The sequence below is a fragment of the Pieris napi genome, chromosome 20, assembly GCF_905475465.1.
Source record: "Pieris napi chromosome 20, ilPieNapi1.2, whole genome shotgun sequence".
Classification (NCBI taxonomy): Eukaryota; Metazoa; Arthropoda; class Insecta; order Lepidoptera; family Pieridae; genus Pieris; species Pieris napi.
Genome location: NC_062253.1, coordinates 6,286,314 through 6,308,759, shown reverse-complemented (window position 1 = coordinate 6,308,759; position 22,446 = coordinate 6,286,314). Strand labels below are relative to the sequence as shown.

Here is a 22,446-nt window from a genome sequence, read left to right as displayed (position 1 = left end):
ATGGAAAACGTTGTATTTTATTTAATAAAATAACATCGGTCAATAAAAAACAAGTTCCCAAACATAATCACATTATGTACAGTTCCTCTCCGGTGCACAATTTGCGACGGCTCCCGCATACCTGTAGTATTGGAGGCATTAGAAGTGTAACATTTTTGTATATTTCAAAATGGTAGTTACTGATACTATTTATTATAAAATATTTATTATATTAAGTGCGTGCTCCTATTTCACCATGCCTCCTTTGTTTTTAATTTATGTTATTATTATTAATTACTTAAGATGTCATGTGGAACATGGTGTAATGGTTTCAGCTCTTTACAAACGTTGTGTAAAAAAAACAGGCGATTAAAAAGAGTGGCGGAGAGTTTATTGCCAGTTCTTCTGCCAAATTGAATTCGCTACGCAACCATAGACTGACTAAGGTTTTGCCCCCTGTTATATAAAGAAAAGTAGCGAGCGTTGGTGTTTGATTCGTAGAAATTAAATAATACGAAAAGATCTATGGTCTTCTTCTCGAAAAATTATTATTAAAATAGATATAATCTGGATTTGTAGTCAGATCTAAAGGAAAAACAACTAATAACTAATCCTAGGTCCATACCAGTTTTAGCGCCACTATTATATAAAGGCACTACACGCGTAGGAAAAGCTCAAGGTTTAGGATCAAGAGAATTCAAAGAAGAAGCATCTCTATTCTACTCTTTAGTCACTCAAAGCAATTTTTTTGTATCAAGGAATATTAATATGGTATTAAACATGTTATTCAAAAAAATAAATCAATCTCATTACAATCTTTAACTAAACTCGTCTCTTTCTGTGCTACTGTGTTTACGCTGTGATGAAAAGAGATGAAACAGGGTAATTAGATTGATTAACTTTTTATGAATAAGGGGTTAATATAAGCCATCGGCCTCAAGGAAAGGAGCTACTAGGCGCTACTCGTACCGGAATTTTGGCATCGCCTCACTCTAGAACCGGTGGCTTAGAAAACAAACAAAAACATATGAATATCGAATCATTTAAAATATTTTCCGTTAAGGCTGTAAAAGAATATTACCTAATGGTCGGTTGCTGTGGACGCGCTATTCTACGTGCACGTCTCTGTTGCGTGTCACGCCCGTCCCTCATGTCACGCGTATCTCTGATGTCACGGGAATTTGTGTCACGTATATCTCGAGGACGCAAGTGACGGGAGCCATATGAGCCATCCTCTGTGCTGGATTCGGCAGCCGTGGTTGCACCCGCTGGGAGTGTATCTTCATTTGTTCCGGAATTTAAAAACGAAATTAATCTTCATACATAATATAATATCTAAAATAATACTAAATACTTACAGCATAAATAAAATGTATTTACAGCGCTTTATTGCTTAATAAGTTGATAACAATCATCATTCAGCCTAAATTAGGAATTATTTTTCACTTTTTAGTTTGATGTGCTTTAAAAGCGTCTTTTTAGTTTTTTTTAGTATTAATTATTTATTATTTTTTAGTTAATTTTTTTTTCGGATTATTGCATTGTCATCGATCTTAAATAGGTGCGCAAAGTTTGAATTAAATCTGTCCGTTAAAAGTGGGTCAAAATCGAGTCCGAAGGAGTCGGTTACATACATTCATACAGGTGAAGCTAATATAAGGCGTGTAAAAAACAAAACAATGATATGACAAAGGGATTTCAGAATTATTAAACTCTTTACTAACTTACTTACTCTTTACTAATGATGTTAATTATATAACCGTTACCTTTTGCCTAAAGGGACTCCTTTTAATAATATATTTTAGTTTATGTTAAGGTTAGTTATTTAATTCAATGTATATTATTTTATTATTATGTTTTTTTTTGTATTATACCTTTACATATTACACAAATATGTTTTAATACATTAACATCATCATAGGGTGGGTACGCACTGCAATATGGCTTAAATAGTTTCAAGATATTTTCATTATACTGAATACCGATTACTCAGTATGACACTGAATCTGAAAGCGAAAATTGCATATTGCCAATTAGCATAGAAATTAAATAAGAGTTTTTTTTAAATTGATGAACAAATGCATAGTTTATAATAGGTTGTTAGGGAATAAAGGATAGCTATATATAAGGATAGGTACGGACGGCGTTTGCCGTGTATTCGACGTTCAGGATTATAGTGTTTCCCAAAGCCAAATTTACAAAAAAATCCAAAATTAAATATACAATATACACAAGAAATCAAATTATAAAGAATAAAATAAATGATTTGCGTCTTTTCGCATATCGAAACAAAACGTAAGCAGAAATATCTTAATTACTGAACCAAATATTATTTACAATAATTTAACTAGATTTGGTCTAGAAAGCGGTCACATAGTGGGTTACCTGAAAGGTGCGCAGCGGGCAAACGGTAGAGTTCAGCGGCGCACGCGGCGCAAGGCGAACCGCTGGACTCACTGTCTGTGTCACGTACGCTACCGCACGTGCCATATTCTGTGATAACAACAATAATTTTTGAAGTAAAAACTTCTTTAGCGGCGTTACACTTTTTTGGAATGGGTAAAAAATGTTAAACTCGCGTCAGGACAAGTTCGTAAGACGGATGTTTCTTTAAAGGATTATGAACCTTCGTGCTATACAGTTACGGTTTTAATTCATTTGTCTTTTTCCTCAGACACATTGATGCATGTGGAATTGGACCTTAAGTCAGTACATAAAGGTTTAATTATGCGAAACGTCTAAAGCTTTGTTATTAACAATTTGGTCAGACTGACGACGGATGGAGAGTAGATAGCTGGCGCGGCGTATTTAATGTTATATAAATTGTCATGTTTGTGTACGATAGCGCAATAAATAAATATTGTATTCTACCACATAAATGATAGTACTTTTATACTGATAATTAAAGCAATTCGTGCAAAATTATTCCCTAACCATTCCAAAATATCAAAAATGCACAACGTTAATATTTAAGTTTTCACTTCTGCCTGCACTCCCGTCGTTTTTTTTATTGTTATACTGTAATATGGGTTAGTTAGATAAATCAGTATGAATTCATATCAACTTACCATTAGGTTGAGCAAGTAAATGGTGACGCATTGGTGGCGCTGCTAGCGCGAGTGGCGAGCGTGGAAGCGAACGAACGTGCAAAGAACACGCACGTGCTGCGCTCGCCCCGCGTGCTGAGTCACTTCCCGACATACTAAACGTTGCGTATGGGCTTATCTCGTCACAGTCATCTGTGAATAATACTATGATTACACAAATACATAAGTAAATTTTAAAAAGTATATTGTCATTAAAATCTGCACGCCGAACAGCCGGTGTATAGCCGGCACACCGTCTTTAGAGCCTCGAGAAAAAAGGCTTAGGCTAATTTTATAAATATTATTCATATTATATATAGTTTTTACAATATTCTTAACCTACATAGTAATAAAATAGTTATTTGATTTTGTTCTATTTGTAGAGACTCTTGGGGCGTGGGGTTCACAAGCGCTAAATAAAGATTTGTGACCCTAGAGCTGGCAATTTCTCTGCTCAACGAGGAAAGGTTAATTTTATATTAAACAATTTTTAAGTTTTTTTTTCAATTATAATTTTATATACCATGTTCGAGGTAGTATAACAATACAGCGACACTGGAAACATCAAAACTATACGAGTATGAACATATACCTAAAGGTGGATCTATGGACTTTCCATTGTGCAATGTCGGGGGCGGTGTTGGACCACTCGTTCGCCGTAACGACGCCAAGAGTATTATCGCTGCGAGAAGCAAGGCCAACGCACCGCCCCCAAGTGCGCTAAGCAACCCCGTCCGCCCCCATCCACTACTCCGAACTTCTACTTCGTCCTCCACGTCGCTTAGACGTGCTTCCACTGGCAAGTCTATTGGTTCTCCTATCTGATCTGGAAATTAATCGACTCACGTATTACAAATCACGTATTTACAGGTTTGGAAGTTATGAAATTAATGAAGATACTCAAACATGGGACATTAGTTAATGCTATGTATAGTATCTATCCGTAGTAGTTTAACAGTTAGTAGTTTTAACATACAAACTGGAAGTTCTGCATGAATACCGCATTTCTAGTAAAACAAGGGGCATCTAGTATACACGTTATGAAGAACCTATTAGGCTCATTTTTTGGATTTCGTGATCAGTCTACGGACGGAACAGCTAAGCTTGAAGATACACATAACACTTTTTCCTATTCTTTAAGTCGGTTAAAAATACAACAGTACCTCCCGCAAGTGACCTTGTAGCAGCTCGATAAAGTGCAGGCGTTTCGCCGGCTGGAGCCTGTGCCAAGATGCGAATTTCATACCACGTAGCTGGCTCCAAGCCCACCACCTGATAGTAATGACAAGAAATATATTTAAAGCAATTTATAGGCTGGACTGGATCGCTATACGACTACTTACTTATGATAACACTAAAATTATGATTTCCATTTCAGTTCATAATGATTTCTTTAAAAGGGCCAAAGTGTTCACAAATACTTTGTATTCTTTTACTAAATATAAAGCCACGCACCTCGAGAGTCTCCCCATCTACGTGTATAGCAGTCCAGGTAGTCCTTGGCTGTTTCGCCGGTCGATACGCAGCGCGCCAGGTTGCTACTGCGCAACGCCCGCCCCACGCCAGCAAAGAAACGCGTAGCGCGCTGCTGTTCGCCCAGATGCTCTGTCTGCCGGGTGGCGCCAGAGCCTCTACGCACAGACATCTTCTCTTATGCTTCATAGGGGTAAATTGGTTGAAATATATTTTTTTTAAAGGACATTTCACACCAATTGACCTAGTCCCATGCTAAGCTGGTGAAGCTTGTGTTATGGGTACTAGGCAACGGATATACATATTATAGATAGATATACATATAAATACATATTTAAACACCCAAGACCTAAGCACAACACCAAATGCTCATCACATCTATGTTTGTCTCAGCCGGGGATTGAACCCGGGACCCATGGATTCGCAGTCAGGGGTACTAACCACTAGACCAATGAGCCGTCTTGTATTACTTATAAGAGTTCGTCTATATGTTAAAAAAAATATAATTAAATGTGTCGTACTGGTGTAAATTAAGGAATATAAAATATTAATAACTAATTAATATGTTATGTTACTGTCGAAATTGATTAAACTTCTTAAAAATGGGTCATGGAAATAATTCTATGCTAGTTTAATTTTTGGGCAAGAAAAAAAAACAATGACTGACTGTCTCCACTGGTCCGGACTTGCAGAGGAGCGGAGTAAGGGGAGGCCCCAGCTGCGTTGTGGGCCCGCATTGTGATTGTATAACGCGCACCGCATTCTAACACGCCAACTTCACACCGCGTTTCATCTACTCCTACGGCTTGCTCGCCGCCCACTATTTGTTGTCCCATTTCTTTCTGCCCCCATCCTGATCGCCACTGAACACTATAGTGAAGGAGGGGGGCGCCACCATCACGTACTGCTTCCCATCCCACTACCAGTCGGTGCGTGTCAGCCCGTAAAAGGCGCGGTACAGGAGTACTTGGACCCGCCGCTGCTATAACGCCATGTCGTATAGTGTCTGTACCTGCTGCGTTGCGGACTGAGCAGGTATAGTTGCCTGACCACCTTTCCTCTAGCTCTGCAAAATTAAGTTGATGGTTTTAATACATCTTTACATAAATATTAATGTATAGTTAGAAAACATTGAACAAACTTACGGAGAAGAAACTTTGAACATCACATCACTAATCTTTATTAAGAATTTATAATATATTTCATTCGTGTGTTAGCAATAAGGCTGTATGAAAATTAACCTAACGTTCAGTACGTTAGGTACGTGATGGTGATCAGGTTGTTATGTTATATTATAACCTTTTTTTGTTATCTAAACAGATAAATAAGTTTATCGTTGAATGGTGAATTATCCTTAAACGACATTTTAGACAGGTTAGGATTTGTACTCAGAGGATACAACATATTTTTTTATTACTTGATATTTTATTTTTATAATGCCAGTTGCTTATAAATACTTACTGTTAATAATCAAATCGCCGGTATCGGTTATAGTATGTGTCGGTGGTAGTGGAACCCAACGGCGTCGCAGTGGTGGGGCCCCCAACGCGGCACACGCTAGTCGAACGCGCGTGCCCACGGCCGCTACTATTTCTGTGCTCACTGATGATATGCGCGCCGATACTGCGAAATAAACAAGTGTTGTTTTTTAATAAAAATACAATAACTACATAATACACAATCGTGTCTGTTGCGTGTGTATTTGTGTATAAATGGCTGCCTTTATCACAAATACACAGTTTCATGTATAAATCACGAAATAGTGATACAAAATTTATGTAGCCGTAGTACGCCGTAGTATGAACACAAAGCAGTTGTTTGTTTTAAATTTAATGCAATATATTTCAATGGCATAAAAGTAGATTATATATGTAGTATGTAAGTTCTAATTTAGTATCTTAGTTAACGGTAAACGGTATTTAAACTCTAAAATATTTTTTTAATCATCAGGATCAAGGATTAGCACAAAAATATTATAATTTAAATGATAGGTTAAATTATTCGATTACCTAAGCATTGGCTTTGGGAAAACTACATAAATATGATACAACCTAAAAATGTTAGTACCAGAATGAGCAGGAGCTGCAGTAACGGCGCGCGAAGGAGCCCCAGGACCAGCCGACGTTGAAGCGCGCACCCAGAACTCGAACACTGCACCATCGCGAAGACCACGGACTTCCCGTCGAACCTCACTAGCATCTTCCTCCGTTTCCACGCGTTGAGCCCATTCCCCGCCCACTCTACACAAGCATAAGTCTATACACAAACCCTGCGTGAGACTCAGTGGAGAAATCACTAAAGGTGACTTGAAGAATTCACTAGTCCACCCAACAAATAAATGCTATTAATTATTTTCTAATTAATTATGTTGCTGCATGTTAGAATATATATATAATCTGGGGCACCAATATGACAGCTAGCTTTCGCTACCGTGTGTCAATATAAAATAGATCTCGCTCGCTCTGTCGCGTCGGTCCTCGCCAACCGTATTTGGAAGTATGTATGTGTAGTATATGAGTAGAGTATAGGAGGCATAATTAGCTTGTATGAAACCGTTAACATATTAATGTATAATAAATGAGTAAATTATTCTGTGCATATCAATCGAGTTCATACAACTCTGTTATTGGAAGACTGAATTGGCTCAAAGAAATATTTAATTACTCATATGACGTTATAAATGAAATGATTTGTAATTTTGAATAAAATAATTTAAAAATCCAAATTGAAAAAGTAAGTGAAATTAGTGCACGCTTTTTGCATTACAACTGAGTAAAATAATTTTTCTAAAAAGGTTGTCTGTCCTATGACTTACTTGCCCAATTCCCTCGTGTAGAGCGTGTAGTGAGTGATGCGTCCCCCACGAACCTCGGGAGGTGGCGCTGCCCATGTCACTCGCACAGCTTGAGCTGATGCTGCCACTGCCCGGACTGCTTCTGGTGCTCCAGGAACTTATACAAAAACAGATATTAACAGTAAAAATCAATACTTGCATACATTTATTTTTATATATCACTAGCTAAACCGGCAAACGTTGTTTTGCCATGTATATTATTTCTAGGAAATATTTTTTTAGTTCAATAAAAATTAGTTTTTTTTGTTGCATAAAAAATTGTTTAAAAATAAAAAATACATTTTTGGGGTGGACACCCCTTATCACTTAGGGGTTTTAAATATAGATAGTAGCCGATTCTCAGACTTACTGAATATGCATAAAAAAATTATTAAGAATCGGTCGAGCCGTTTCGGAGGAGTATGGGAACGAACATTGTGACACGAGAATTTTATATATTAAATTATGCTAATCTTGATCTGGCCTTTTGCCAGTAGGTAAATAGACAAAATTAGAAGTTCAGACTAAAAAGATATTTAAGTATATAATGTATTTTAATCAAATCTTGGGTTTTACCATCCTCTTTGGTTTGACAATAAACAGGGTTTGACAGTGGGCCACTGCCACCGTTGGTTCGAGCTCGTACGCTGAGTGAGTAGTTAACAGCAGCTCGAAGACCTGACACCACCGCCTCACCACCACTGCCATCTGCTTGTGCTGCTGCTGTGCGGGACGCTCCGCTCCATGCTGCATTGTTTCATAATCGAAATATCATTTATTTTAGTACGTATTAATGTACGTTTATGAAAGAGTAAAACAAATAATGTTTCTAAATTTAATTTTATCATTAAATAATTAAGACATAAATATACTCGTATATTATTAGTTGACAATGCCTCATACTGCCTGTCGTCAATAGGTCATTTAATTTAGAGAGTTATATAGGTACACTGAAAAAACGTAGAAGATAGGTATAGACATGAATACACGTTAAACGATACTATTACGATATATTTATGAATTTTACATGTAGTAATGTATTCAAGAGTATTTCGTGACGTCCTTAACGTTCCTACGTTCTAGACTTTGTTCGTAACAATTCAAATAAAGACAGGAATTATAGTTACATACTTTGTGAAAATAATATTGGCGCGTAAATTATATCGTAGTGTAGGAGAGCGGAGGCTGGCGGCGACCAGCGAACTCGTACTGCTCTTGCTGATACTGCTTCACAGCGTACAGCACTGGGCGGTACTAGACCTGCTGAAAAATTATTTTTTAATTAAAAACTTCGCTTGACGTTGACTCAACAATTGTGTAGGTATCGTTATTTATTTGTTTATCATTTGAGGTGATATTAGTACCTATTATTATAAGTAAATTTTCAGTAATAAGATAATTTTTGCCACTCCGGAGAGACGAAATAAATATTTTAGTATTACAAACACGATTGATTAAGGAAGTCAAATAATGAAATTGACCCATCTGGGGCACGCGTTTGCAAAACAGCGGTACGGCCATACCATTATTTTCTCGAAGCAGTTCAGGGCATTTTTGACCCCCCAATATCTTCGTTGTGGATAAAATTAGAAGCCTAATTATGGCCAAGTTAACTGTCGATGTATTTATTTAAAACTTAAAAGATTTGTTATATTGATATGGTCAGTAAAAGATGTTGTTAGATCAGCTAATTACGTAATAACTTAAGACAGAAAAGTCGACTAAATAAATTAACCGACTTGGTATTACATGGATCTCTCAACTTTTTACGGTAGAAGAACTAAGTTGCGAGTCTTGGTTTATTACAATTAATTTTTTGATGGCATGTGCGTATGATTAATTTATCAATTTTTATCTAATCCATTTGGCACATTTATATTGACAGACATTCAACTGCAAAATGACACAGAACTATTTATTCTGGTATCATGTTATTTCAACTGGTGGTAGATAGATTAATGAACATACCAGCTGGTGCAGCAGCATATACAGTATGTGATGGTGGCGAAACACCAGCGCGGTTAAAGGCTCGAACGGTGAAGGCCAACCTGCCTTTGGCTCCCCAAATCGAAACCCGCGCTTCCCCGCCCCCTCCCCGCACTATCACCCGCCCTGCCCCGCTGCCTTCAGCTTCGCGCCATGACACAACGTAACCTAGAAGCTCGCCGTTCCAGCTGTCGCGTTCTGGAACCTATTTTATTATTTATTTTACTACTAGGTTTAGTTATAGTTGTAATTTATCTTAATTTTTATCTGTTTCATATACTAGAATAGCATATTTTTGTAAAGTACAGCCTACATTTAATGCAATATAATTTCCGCTATATGGAGAAGGCTTTTACTCAAAAGCAGCCATACAAATACAAATACTAGAACACTATCAAAACTAATACTTATATTAAGAAATGTAAACTAAACAATTCTTGTATGGATTAATTAATAAAGATTTAATATTGATGATCATTTGCGCTAAGAAAGACCCGTTTCCAAATATGTACATATAATTTTAATACGTAGATTTTAATGTATGTCTTAAAATATTTTAATAGAAATTCAATAACGTTCTCAGTAGATGAGAAATACGTCATTAATATATTATGTATTTTTAAGCAATAGATTAAAAAACTTACACTCCATGATACATGTATTTCTCCAGAGTCAACTGGCCTCACGCGAACGTTTTGTGGTGCGCCTCCTGGTGCTACAATTGAATAGATTATATCTTAATATGTATATATAAATTACGTGTCACGTTGTTTGTCCGCTATGGACTCCTAAACTATCGAACCGATATCAATCAAATTTACACACCGTGTGCAGTTTGATCCAACTTAAAAGATAGGATAGCTTACATCTCAATTTATACCCGCAATATTATATTATTGCAAAATATTTGTTTATTATTTTATAGTCACAATTCTAACAGATGGCGCTGTGTTGAAAGTACCAACGTTTCACATAAGCTACAATTTAATGGCATAACCACCAAAAAAGCATGGTGGTCCCCATGGCAGGTGTTCTACTACCGTTTCCATTGAATAGTTTGCTACTTTGTAATATAACAAAAACCTTAGCCACAGCAACGCTTGGCCGGTCTGCTAGTGCATTTATATTTAAAGCTTTAAGCGACAAAAGCAAAAAAAGCGACAGAACGAGTTAGATAGTGTCACACAAAACTTCATTAAAAATACTTGCAACTAGTTCACTAGCAGGCATGATGAACTCGCTTACAAGTCAACACACCAGCGAATGACGAGTAAAATAGCCCAACTTTCTGTTTTATTTATTTCATTACTTATTTACTTAGTTGTCAATTGTTGTTGTTAGTCAATGAACCATTTTTTTAAAACACTAGAGATTTAAATATAATAAATATTGCACCATAAATGAATACACACACGGTGATGATAATAAAAGATATTTAAAGAAATAACTTTTTAACCGGATTGAAGTTAAAAAGATATTATTATTTTAATTAGAAACTATACAAATCGAAAATAACTTAATAGAAAAATCATTATCAGAGCAACATTACGATACAGTGCCTATATAAATACTTTTTAATAATAACTGATTTCGATACACATAATATCGATACCTCCTAAGTATACTGAGTCAACTGACATTTTAGTAATTTTACAGGAGAGCCATTTTAAGGCAAATTGTTTATATTTTAATGAAATCAAACTAATTCGGAATAAATTAAATGTTTTTTTACTAAAGATTGAAAGCTCTTCCTTTGGTATAACATGATTTTGCTGAATTTTGTTTTTAAATGATATTTTATGTACATGACTCATTATACACGGGCGGGACTCAATAGTAAAATGGTATAACTACCAGTTATATTCATGTACGTTGTACATGAAAATCCATGGCTTACTCGAGAATATTACGAAATATGATAATCATTTTATTAATATCATACTACTTTTGGTTATTTTAGTTTTTTTTTGTCCCACTTAATAATAAAATGTTTAAATTACATCACTTGACTCATTATACTAGGAAAGTACTTACCTATGTTAGTAGTTAAGACCTCAACGTATACTGGACTAATATAATTAATCGAGGCTTTTTAATTACTCATTTTAGGTATTTCGAATACCTCACGAAATTAATAAAGGTTAGGAAGAAGTAGTCTCATTAACAAAACAACACATTTAAAGAATCACGATGTATTTTTCGTTTATACTAAGTACCATTAAAGTTTCTTGAAAAGTAACAAACATCAATAAAAATAATAGAAACTAAAAATGGCAACTTACGTTAAACAATATTAATAAAAATAATAGATATGAATAATATAAATATCTAAAAATCTAGGAAATTCTAACGCTCAAAAAATTGCTATAAGGTTAAACAAAATAAATAAAAATATTAAAGGTTGAACGAATCAAAAATCAGTCTGAATCACTATCTTCTGCTCCATTAGAGTTATTTAGATAGATAGATAGATCCATCATTAGTAGTTGTCCAGTTGTTTATAAGTTTTGACTTTGATTTGAAGTCCTTTATTAAATCCTGAGACACTTCAATAACTGTGTATGTATCTAAAAGCTGTATATCATTGATCAGGCATATAAAGCTTTTTATCTTTGTCTGTCTTTCAATTAAAGCGTGCATACTGTCGCCTTCACTTTGTGAATGACCCACTATTAGAAAGCGATGGCTAATAGCTATACTACACTTTAAACTACCTAACATTTACATTAAGAAATAAATCCTATTTCTATTTTGGCCTCCACAGTTGTCTGACTAAAACAGGTAATCATTGACACCTTCACCACCCGTATCTTCTATAAACTTAAAATGATAGCTGGAAATTTCAATTGCACCTCTCTTTGCTGTCTGTTGATACCATCAAAAGCAATCACCTTGGCGAGATCCCAGAATTAATATCGTGAAATTATACAAATAATGTTTCCGTTTATAATAAAAAGTACTCACGCTTCCGTGAGGTACATACATTAAGACACTTTTGAAGATCAGATGCTGATGTAAGGATTTCATTATTTTGTAACGCTGATTTTTTATCTTTTGTTTTCATCTTTCTAGCTTTCTCTTTTTTTTTAAATGCTCTTCATGCTTTTCTTTATCTGCCTGCAGAACTTGCTTGTTATTTTCATAAATGTGACATTGTTCACAAATATCTTTTTTGGGTTTATAAAACCTATATATCGACGTAGGAAAGCATATTTGCTGTAAGTAGACAAAATACCTAAAGTGACTTTTTCCTGCCATTAGAATCAGAAAAAAAAGCCGCATCGAATGACCCGGGTCCTGTGTTTCTACGATGAAAAAAAAATTACATACGCCGTTGAAAACGCCCGTACTTATATTTTTTTTAGCAAGATTAAATGGTGTATGTAGAGCAAAATCTAGTCATTTCAGACATTTTGTACTTACAGCAAAAGAAAAACTGCATTTTTTTCTTTACAAATACTTACTTCTTCCCATTTAAAAACTTAACGCTAATTACAGCATTTCAGCGACGTGTGATTTTTACATTCGTTTACTTACAGCAAGTTTATGGAAGCTACAGATTTAGTTTTTTTTTACCATTTACAACATTTTATTTCAAACAAACATTACATTACCAAATGACCCACTGCATTTCTAGATCTAATCATAATTATTAACTAATCTTACATCTTGAATTGCAATTGAAAGTACCCAAATACATAAATGTACTGCATACAGCATATTTACCGCCTGTAAATTGATAATATTTCCGCGCGTACATTTTTCTTCCTTAGTTACAGCGTTTTAAAGGTTTGTGATTTAAAAAACTGTTTGCTGTAAGTAGCCAAACACGTACTTATAGTAACTTTGGATAAAAAGTTTACATTGCAAATGGTGACTGGCAGTTAAATAAATATATGTTTCAAAAATGGTAGCAATATCATGGATAGGTCAGACACTATTAATTTTTTTCCGAAATTAATAAAGTTTTTTGGCTCTGGTGAACAATTGTAATATGTCTACTTACAGCAAATGTGCTTTCCTACGTCGATATAGATATTGTCTCACGGTAGTCCATAAACCATTCGATTCATGAACAGTTTTGGAAAGGATAAAAAGCCTTCCAGATAATTTTTACTTGATTTTTGGCGAGTGTAATGTGACTCTACAGGAGAAAATGCTTCAACGTGATCTATAACACTGTGAACGTTATCGGATGGATTATATGTTCATCCAAAGACCACGCTGATCTGATTTAATAAATCCATTACCTTTATCGGACTTTTCTAAATCTGTATAAGCAAAATCAAAACTAATAGAAAGGGTTCTCAAGAACATAGTTTTGCAAACCGATATTTTTGTGGTCTTAATAATATTATCTCCTTCACTGCTTTTTTTTATCGACAATATTTTTTCTCTTTTTTTCCAGCTTTTACAACATATCTTGCCAAAAAACCCATTGTCTTCGGTGGTCCAATAATCCAAAACATTCTGTTAATTTCTCACTGCATTTTTCCGACAAGTTGAGGGGCAAGAAGTTTTCATAATTCTCGTAGCATGTACTCTTCCGTTTCTACTGACATATTCCAATCCTCTATTAAGTTTATATTTCCTCTCCTTATCCTTACATTTTTTATGAAAACTCTTAGCCTTTCTTTATCTTTTTTCGCAATGGAAATGCGCTTTTGGCGTTATTGGACGATGAGTATGTGATGTCATTAATGTCAGAAATTAACAGGAGATGAGTCAAAAGAATTATACGGCGATGGTACTGGAGTAATATCACAATAATTTTCTATAATGCTATTCTGGATGGGCGTATTACCTGGAGTGTTCTCTATGACTGATGGCGATCGATCTCCTTTTTGAGTTCAGTTATCAACATTCAATACCCAAGGCGAAGAGCAAAGAATATAATCTAGGAATAATATGTAAGCATTAGAAGGGATATTCTGCGATACTGCCTTGCTATCATTCTAATCAATATCATCAAGTATTGATAACTCCTCTTCCATAAAATTTACATCCGGTGGCAATGGAGACTCTAAAACAAACAACAATTAAAACACAAGAATTCATATTTTTATATTTAACGTGCCAATATCAAGTTATAAAATTTATAACACATAAAAAAATATATTATACCACAATTAAAACAAATATATCAAAAATTGAATTAGTACATTATTAAAGCCAGATAAATCAAGTGTCTTCTTTATAAAGTTTGTTCGTTGTAAACAGGTGTAAATATAGTTGTATCAGTATACGGCGTACTAAGCAACGTGTAACAATTATCAAACAAAAATGGCAAAATCACACTATATGTAACATAAATAAAGTATATCAATGTAACTTACCATATTCATCCCTGTTTTGCATTATATCACCGATTTCTGAGATATTGCTAATTGTATCATTAGTATTATTCACCTTATTATTGAGAAAATTAAAAAAAATTCGCGCCCTCGCCGTCATTTATCGTATACTGAGCCATAATATACTTGTATCAATGCGTCCCTCCTCACGCCCCGCGAATACTGATACAATGTTATTTGGATCAGTATACAATGTACGATTTTAACGGATGTTGAAATTGATTTAGTATACGTGAAATTATCTCGGTAATTATAGGTCTTTTTAAAAAAAAAATAACACTAACATTAAGATCATGGTTTATTATGTACTTTTGTATAAAAAAAACAAAATACCTAAATTTGTTAGATGACTCAGTATACTTAGGAGGTATCGATATGTTTGAAGCCCGTATTATCCTATAAAGGTAAAACAGACAGATGTCAAGTGTGACTTTAGTTTTACCTAGAGTGTTGTGTTAAATAAATGATTATAATAAAATTAATTATTTGATCCCAACGCCATACGCGCCTATTACAGAAATGAAATACAAAACGCCATCTAGCGACGCACCACACAATTAAAAACTTACTTATATCAATGATGCAACGGTATGTTTCACGATGACATATACATTTAAATTAATAATCTTACCTTCTTCTAGAGTGGTAAATCGCAATGGATCTGAGAGCGGTGAGGTCCCGACGTGGTTGTGAGCTGCTAATCTTAGAGAGTATCCATGTGCCGCACGTAGTGCCTCAAGCCTCGCAAGTAGTTTATCCCGACCCGTATCCATAATTTCGCTGTGCAGATGGTGTCAATATATTATCTAATATATACAATTCTCGTGTCACAGTTTTCGTTGCCATACTCCTCCGAAACGGCTTGATCGATTTTGATGAAATTTTTTGTGCTTATCCGGTATCTATGAGAATCGGCTAACATCTATTTTTCATCCCCCTAAATGTTAGGGGTAGTCCACCCCTAAATTTTTATTTTATTTTTTAGACAAAATTTTTAATTTATATTTTTTTATGATACAACATACAAAAATACATACAATCCTCAATTTTCACCCCTCTACGATCAACCCCTATTTTTTATTATAAATGATATGTACAATGTACATGGCAAAACGACGTTTGCCGGATCAGCTAGTTAAAATATATTAAATTTGTGTTAATAAAAGTTTTAAAAAAAAGTTTTAATTACATGTAAGCATGTATAGTTAGGTGGGATAAATGCATGAACGGGGCAAATGTAATACCATAACTAACTGTTTACACACAAAATAAACTAGTGCTGGCATCTCTTAAGGTGCGCTTACACGGGCAATTAAAATTGCTCAATTCCAGTCAATACTCGTCAATTATGACGTCACGACTACATCAAGCAATTTACGGCAACGGCAACAAGCATCAATACTGCGCAATACAATATTGAGCGATATGGCACAACTTCATCGACTAGGCAATACTGTCCTACACGAGCATTTCAGTATTCGCTCGCTATGGACGACATTCTTCTTGCTGCGACGGCTTGTAGCGCTTTTTTTTATTATTAATCAAAAACAAAAAAAGAAAGAAAAGGAAAAGGCGTCTGGTGCGTCAAATCTGGGTGCGATCGTTTTTGGCAAAGAGGCCGCAATTTTCATTGTGAAAATAAAATTAAACAATTAAAGAAAAACAATTAAGGTCAACCGGGGCTAATGCGTCACAATACTTTGAATAGCATATATATTTGGTTATAACAAAAATATTATAAGCCCTCATAAGCTATAACTTATGATACATGTTAGGAAATTTAATCAAATTTTATAATTAAAGGCAATTTCATGGTATTTTCAGTAACTTCTACTTGTAAATGACGTTTTAACAAAAGCTGCGATATTTAGGCCTCATAACCTTAAGTGGGGCGAATGCGTCTTTCAGTATGTATTATGTGTTTGGAAGAGCTATTTACAATTTAAATAGAGATAATTTATAAAAGTACTAGTAATCTAGCTTATTATCTTGTAAGCCAAATTCTGCACCAAGTTTAAGATAATTAAGTAGTTGAGCAAAAATATTCGGGGCTATGGCGTCTAATTTTCCTAGTTTCTTGTAGATGCATTCGCCCCATCCAAGATTCCAGGGGTGCCAAATATTTTTTTCTAATAGGTAGTATTTTTTAAATTTGTAATCAAATCACAACTTAAAATTATACACAATTTATTAGAATAAAAGTCTGACAGCATTTTGCCCTTACAATTACAAGTGTTATGATTTGTTATGATCATTACATAACTAGATAGAGTTACGAAAACATGTGAGATCTTTTAGTTAATTCAATTTAAAGTTTTTTATATGTTAACAACACTTATAATATTGATAATAATTATCAAAAAATCAGACTTCTTTTACAATACTTAAAAATCAGCACTGTTTTCTTAAGATTAAGTAAATCTCGTTGTCTTATGTATGAAACATCACTGAATATTGTAATTTTTAAAATTTTCGTCAAATGTAACATGACCTCTGCGAGATATATTAGGCTTCTGAAGGAACATTACAATATCATCGTAATGTTGAATTTCTGATATATCCTCCACGTCTGGGTAGTGAAAAGACATAAACCTACTGTTCTTTATTTTTCTCAAAAAATTCACGTTGGGTATATTATTTTCATTAACAGAAATAATATTACCAACGTAATACTTCACTGACTTTTTGGTTATAAAACGCACTAGTATCCAGTCGTGAACTTCTAGATTCCTTCTGCCGACATTTGGTTCAAATTCTTCATTTCTTACTATATTTTCGTCATGATTTGAAAAACAATCATCAGTTACATTTTCATTGCATGTGTACAGCGACAAATTATCAAAATATTCCATTTCCGCTAAATAATGTTCACCATAAAGATCTAAATCTTCACAGCTTATATCAGATCCATAAAAGCTAATATCTGTTTCAACTTCAGATTCTTCGTCGTAATCAACACACTTCTTTTGTTTTTGGGCTCTTTTTTTAGATTTTTTAACAGCCTTTTTCTTCTTTAGTGAGTGTTTGGCTTCCTTGCTGCAATGGGGTTCTTTGTTTTCTTTTTTTGTAGGTTTTTTAATGTTCTTTTTTGCTTTATCTTCCTCTTCTTTTCTTTTTTTTTCTAAAAATTCTTCCCTTGTAATTACTTCACAACCTTTTGAAATTTTTGTTTTTTTCAGTTTCACTGTAGAATCACTTCGTTTAATTTTCTGCAATAGTAAAGTTTCGAAAGAAATTTTTTCTGAAGCAGACAAAATTCTATCTTCAATAATGTTGATCTTGTTTGTGCTGAGTGTGTTTGAGTCGTTTAAGTTGTTAAATCCCATTCCTTGATTGTTTTCATTCAGTGTGATCTGTGTATCCTCTTTGGGTTCCTGGCTACTGTTTACCTTGTGGAGTACTATTTGCAAACTCAAATATTTCAAAGAAGGAATTTCTTTTCTAGATTTTTTAAATTGTTTAAATCTTTTTAGCGACTCAGGGTCAAATGTTTCTTCTGGAATAGCGTCTATGTTGAATGGGTATATGCCGCCTTTTCTAAAGCCATTCCGTATAATATTAGGATTCAGTTCACGCCAAACTTCTCCAATAATGTGACTAAATTCATGTTTCGGCAACTTTTTACCTACATTCAATCGTTGCCATTGTACCAGTTTTTCGTCCCAAGTATTTTTCATCGATTTGAAAACTGACAAATCTAACGGTTGCAGTAAATGGCTTGCATGCGATGGTAACTTTATAATCGTCACTCCGCGTTTTTGTGCTTCTTCTAAAATTTTCAATTGGATGTGAGTAGAATGACCGTCAAAAATTAACAACGCTGGCGGATCTTCGCTTAAATGCGGCAGCACAGTATTGAACATATACTTTTCAAATACTTTAGAATCTATCCAGCCATTTGGCGTAGCAGCGTAAGATGTATTCATGTAACCTAGTTCCGACATCCATTGGTCCCATGTATTTTTTCCTCGATTTATAATCAATGGTGGCAATTTATCACCAGCGGCGCTGGCAGTAAACAAGATCGTAACGTTATCTTTGCCAGATGATGCGATAGTTCTTGTACTGGCAAATCCACGGGCGCCAACAACTTTTGTTTTGTCAGGGTCATTTCCAAAACTTGACTCGTCCAGATTCCAAACTTTTTCTGGTCTTCCTTTTAAATCCAGTTCATTCAAAACCTCTTCAAGGATATAAAAGTACTCGTTTACTATAAAAGGGTCACATGCGACTTTCCTGGACATCTCCACTGCTTGTGGCTTTTTTAAGGACAGATTGTGTCTTTTCTTGAAAGCAGAAAACCAATCATATCCAGGCCGGTTGTTTTTAAACGGGGTTAAGTAATTATTTTGAATCACATGTATGCTAACTAAATCCAGTGTTTCTTTAGACGTAAGTCCAAACCCGAACTTCTCCATAACTCGCAGACCATTAGCTAGTTTGAGCTCGTTGTCTGTGTCAATCACGGTGGGTGGCCCACGAGTTTCTTTTACGACACCTCTTTTTTTATTTATTCGATCACATATAGTCGTGCGAGGTATATTGTATTTACGTGCCGCTTGGTACGAATTTATTTTGCCACTTCGTACTTCCTCTACAGCTTGTTTTAATGTTTGAAGATCATATGTAGTGGTTGTTTTTCGTTTATAGTGCCGAACCATGGTGTTGAAAAACCTAAAAAAAAAACCAACGTACTTTATTATCAAATAAAAACAAACAATTCACCGACCTATTTAAATATATATATATATATACACCACTATTACCATAAAATAAAAGGTTTAGAACCTCTGACAATGGGGCTATTGCGTTACAATAGACGCAATCACCCCGTCAAGACGGACGCATTAGCCCCAAAGCAAAAACATAACCTACACATTTTGAATTGCATAATGTCTCCAAATATTCAGCTATTTACATAAAATAATCAAAACAATATGTAAACCAATAAAGCAATAACAGTACTTACAGTTAAGAAACATTGATCACTTCAAGAAACTGAGATTTAAATCGATTCACAATCACGTGTTGGCAACCAGGAAGTGTCCGAATGAAATGACAAATTAAAGATGGACGATTATTTTAAAAATTTGGCTCTGTCACGATATCTGTTGGTGACTTTTTGTAGTTTTAATGCCAAAGATAGAAAAAAGATGGCACTTGTAGTTCTAAAGTATGTGATTCGTACCATAGTTGGAGAAGACGCCTTAGCCCCGTAGACGACATAGCCCCGGTTGACCTTAATTAATTAAATTTTTAATTTATTATATGTTTAATTTTTCTTTAATTCTTTAATTTAATTGTTTTTTTTTTTCAAGAATTAGATAATATATTATTCAAAAACTTTACTAGAATGAACGAACATACTTTGAATTACTTTTGAATATAGTAATTAGAAATTATTATTATTTAGACCTCTCGCTGTCCCCGCGGAAGCAAGACGGCAAGCCGCAAAACAAACAAGTGCGAATGAGACTTATACAAAAATTGCTAGGAATTTCCAAGTCCATTGGATATTCGTCAATTCGTATCTGCGACATTGAGCGATATGAAATATCTGGAGCAATTAGAAGCAATATCGCCGAAATAATTTATTGAATTTATTGAAATTGCTCCATTAATTGCTCCAGATCGGTCCATTCGTATCGCCGAGCAATTATTGCCCTCGTGTAAGCGCACCATTATACACGTTAAGTATTTCTTGCACTACACTCTGACAACTTATTGAATCTGATGGATTGACAGATTTTTACCAATCTCGTTGCAATAAAAACCAAAGTATATTTCAATTTGCGTATTTTATTGCTATTACCCCAGATTAGTAAGTATCTACACTATTAGAATTTTAACATATTTTTTACATTTACCCCTTTACACCGGGAAAATGTAGAGTTAATCTGTAATCATTCATAATTAAATATAAGTAATTACATCAAACAAAAGCCAAAAACATGTTTAATATTCACAGTAAAAATTTGTAAAAGACCACAAAATAACAAGTCAATCTAGTTATGGTACTCGCATTTACCCCACCTGACCCTATGATGGGTTATGTTCAGCATTATATCCTTTAAGTGTTGACTTAATTTATGTATAGAGAAAATATTCTAGTACCTATGATCATCACGTTGAACAGTAAGATTGTACTGGTCAGGGATGAGTGTGCTGGGTTCGAGTGATGCCACAAATGCAGTGAAGCGTGTGCCGGGTGGCGAACGAGCTTGCCAACTTAGTTGCACCCACGTTCCTCCTAGTCCCACTAACTGTAAGGATCGTGGTGCTTCTGGTGGCTCTATAAATATGATATACCAATATTGAGAAATTTACTAGTAGTACATTTATTCTAAATTGATTTAAAATGAAAACTCCGTTGTAGATATAATTACATATTCCAAATTCCTTCTCCAAAAACCAACCTAGGAGTTCAGGCACGTCTCTTTCGAAATCTTCGCGATTTTAACGGATTGTATGGTGCTTATCACTTTTATTATTATTGTAACACTTATATTTACTTAAATTGTCTTACATTTTAGATGTAATTGTAAAATATGCCGTAGATTTAGTACTATGTATGATGTGGTAAACTTTAATAAATAAATTCATATTTTGGTAGATACTATCTTAAAATATACATTCTCCACTTATATAGATATAGATAGATGCTGTGGATTTTAATATTTAGAACATTTATATACATGTAATTTATATTGAATCTGTAGAATTGAAATTTCTAAATCATAATACGTATGGAAATGTGTGTAATTAGTAATACAGTTATAAAGTTGCTTCGCGCTAAGGTTTGCTTACAATTAAATCAATTCAAAATAATTGTAGGTGTCCATGGATATAATGTGTTTGTTGTTATAAAACAACATTTCGTAAAAAATATGCATGCATGTGAAATATAATTTTGGGATTCAAAGCATTGGAACTTTAATATAAAAGTGAAACATTTTGGAAAACATTATATTTTTCTAATTTCGTGGCCACATTTTATATACGTTTCAAATTGTCGACACAATATATACTCTAACAAACATTATATCGTTAATAATTAGTCATTGTCTCACCGTGTACGTGTAGGTAGAGTAAGAGATCAGCACGTCCATGGGCGTTACGTGCGACGCAGCGGTACTCTCCGGCATCTGCGCGCTCAGCTGCACGCAGGCGTAGAGCCGACCGAGTACCTTCTGCGGTACGCGTCTCTGTTACCCGCCATCTGTATACCATAAAAGCTATAAATGAAAACCATAAAAGTATAAGTTAAATACCTACTCTCACATACGGCTGACAAACGACTTACAACACAAAAATAAAAACTAAACTAGTAGCATGCCAGAAAGCAATAGAAAGAAGCGTACTTAAAATAAGAAAAATACATAAAATAAAAAGCGAAAAAATAAGACGAAGAACAAAAGTTATAGATGCCTTACATTATGCCCTAAAACAGAAGTGGCAATGGGCGGGGCATATAGCAAGTTAATAGGTGGACCTTAAAGACAACTATATGGAAAGGAAAAAGAGGAAGAAGGAGAAGAGATCGGCCAAATTAAGGTGGATAGAAGAAATAGAAGAGGTAGCAGGAAACAAATGGAGAAAGAGAGCATAGACAGAGCCAATTGGAAAAAGCTGGAGGAGGTCTTTACTCGTGAAGGGGTTCCGATTGACGGTACTGAAGGAAGCTAGGATATAGGATAACAAGCAAGAGAAAAAAAATGTATAACAATGTAAAATA

At 34.5% G+C, this 22,446-nt stretch overlaps 2 protein-coding genes across 5 annotated transcripts in view; both read right to left on the bottom strand.

Annotated features, from left to right (window-relative positions):
- Window position 1: 1 nt before the first annotated feature.
- The window catches only part of LOC125059669 (Down syndrome cell adhesion molecule-like protein Dscam2), a 43,059-nt gene continuing 20,614 nt past the window's right edge, over window positions 2–22,446 (bottom strand). The window contains exons 19-37 of one of the 4 annotated variants that reach the window (XM_047664193.1): window positions 21,782–21,930; window positions 20,826–21,003; window positions 15,343–15,491; window positions 10,002–10,072; window positions 9,340–9,562; window positions 8,503–8,634; window positions 7,948–8,118; window positions 7,354–7,489; window positions 6,606–6,778; window positions 6,000–6,161; window positions 5,206–5,604; window positions 4,521–4,696; window positions 4,229–4,337; window positions 3,658–3,891; window positions 3,048–3,218; window positions 2,365–2,472; window positions 1,061–1,259; window positions 949–984; window positions 2–121 (exon numbers count right to left, since the gene is read on the bottom strand). In XM_047664193.1, coding sequence (XP_047520149.1) covers window positions 972–984; window positions 1,061–1,259; window positions 2,365–2,472; window positions 3,048–3,218; window positions 3,658–3,891; window positions 4,229–4,337; window positions 4,521–4,696; window positions 5,206–5,604; window positions 6,000–6,161; window positions 6,606–6,778; window positions 7,354–7,489; window positions 7,948–8,118; window positions 8,503–8,634; window positions 9,340–9,562; window positions 10,002–10,072; window positions 15,343–15,491; window positions 20,826–21,003; window positions 21,782–21,930 — 2,953 coding nt within the window. In that variant the 3' untranslated portion in view covers window positions 2–121; window positions 949–971. Of the gene's footprint in view, window positions 122–948; window positions 985–1,060; window positions 1,260–2,364; window positions 2,473–3,047; window positions 3,219–3,657; window positions 3,892–4,228; window positions 4,338–4,520; window positions 4,697–5,205; window positions 5,605–5,999; window positions 6,162–6,605; window positions 6,779–7,353; window positions 7,490–7,947; window positions 8,119–8,502; window positions 8,635–9,339; window positions 9,563–10,001; window positions 10,073–15,342; window positions 15,492–20,825; window positions 21,004–21,781; window positions 21,931–22,446 lie in introns of those variants that run through there. The other 3 variants (XM_047664191.1, XM_047664192.1, XR_007118707.1) reach the window with 3 other exon arrangements.
- Window positions 16,882–19,951, bottom strand: LOC125059670. The gene is made up of 2 exons (XM_047664194.1): window positions 19,681–19,951; window positions 16,882–19,385 (listed from the first exon to the last, which is right to left on the bottom strand). Exon 2 carries the CDS (start codon window positions 19,370–19,372, stop codon window positions 17,156–17,158), a length of 2,217 nt encoding a protein of 738 aa, XP_047520150.1. The 5' UTR covers window positions 19,373–19,385; window positions 19,681–19,951; the 3' UTR covers window positions 16,882–17,155.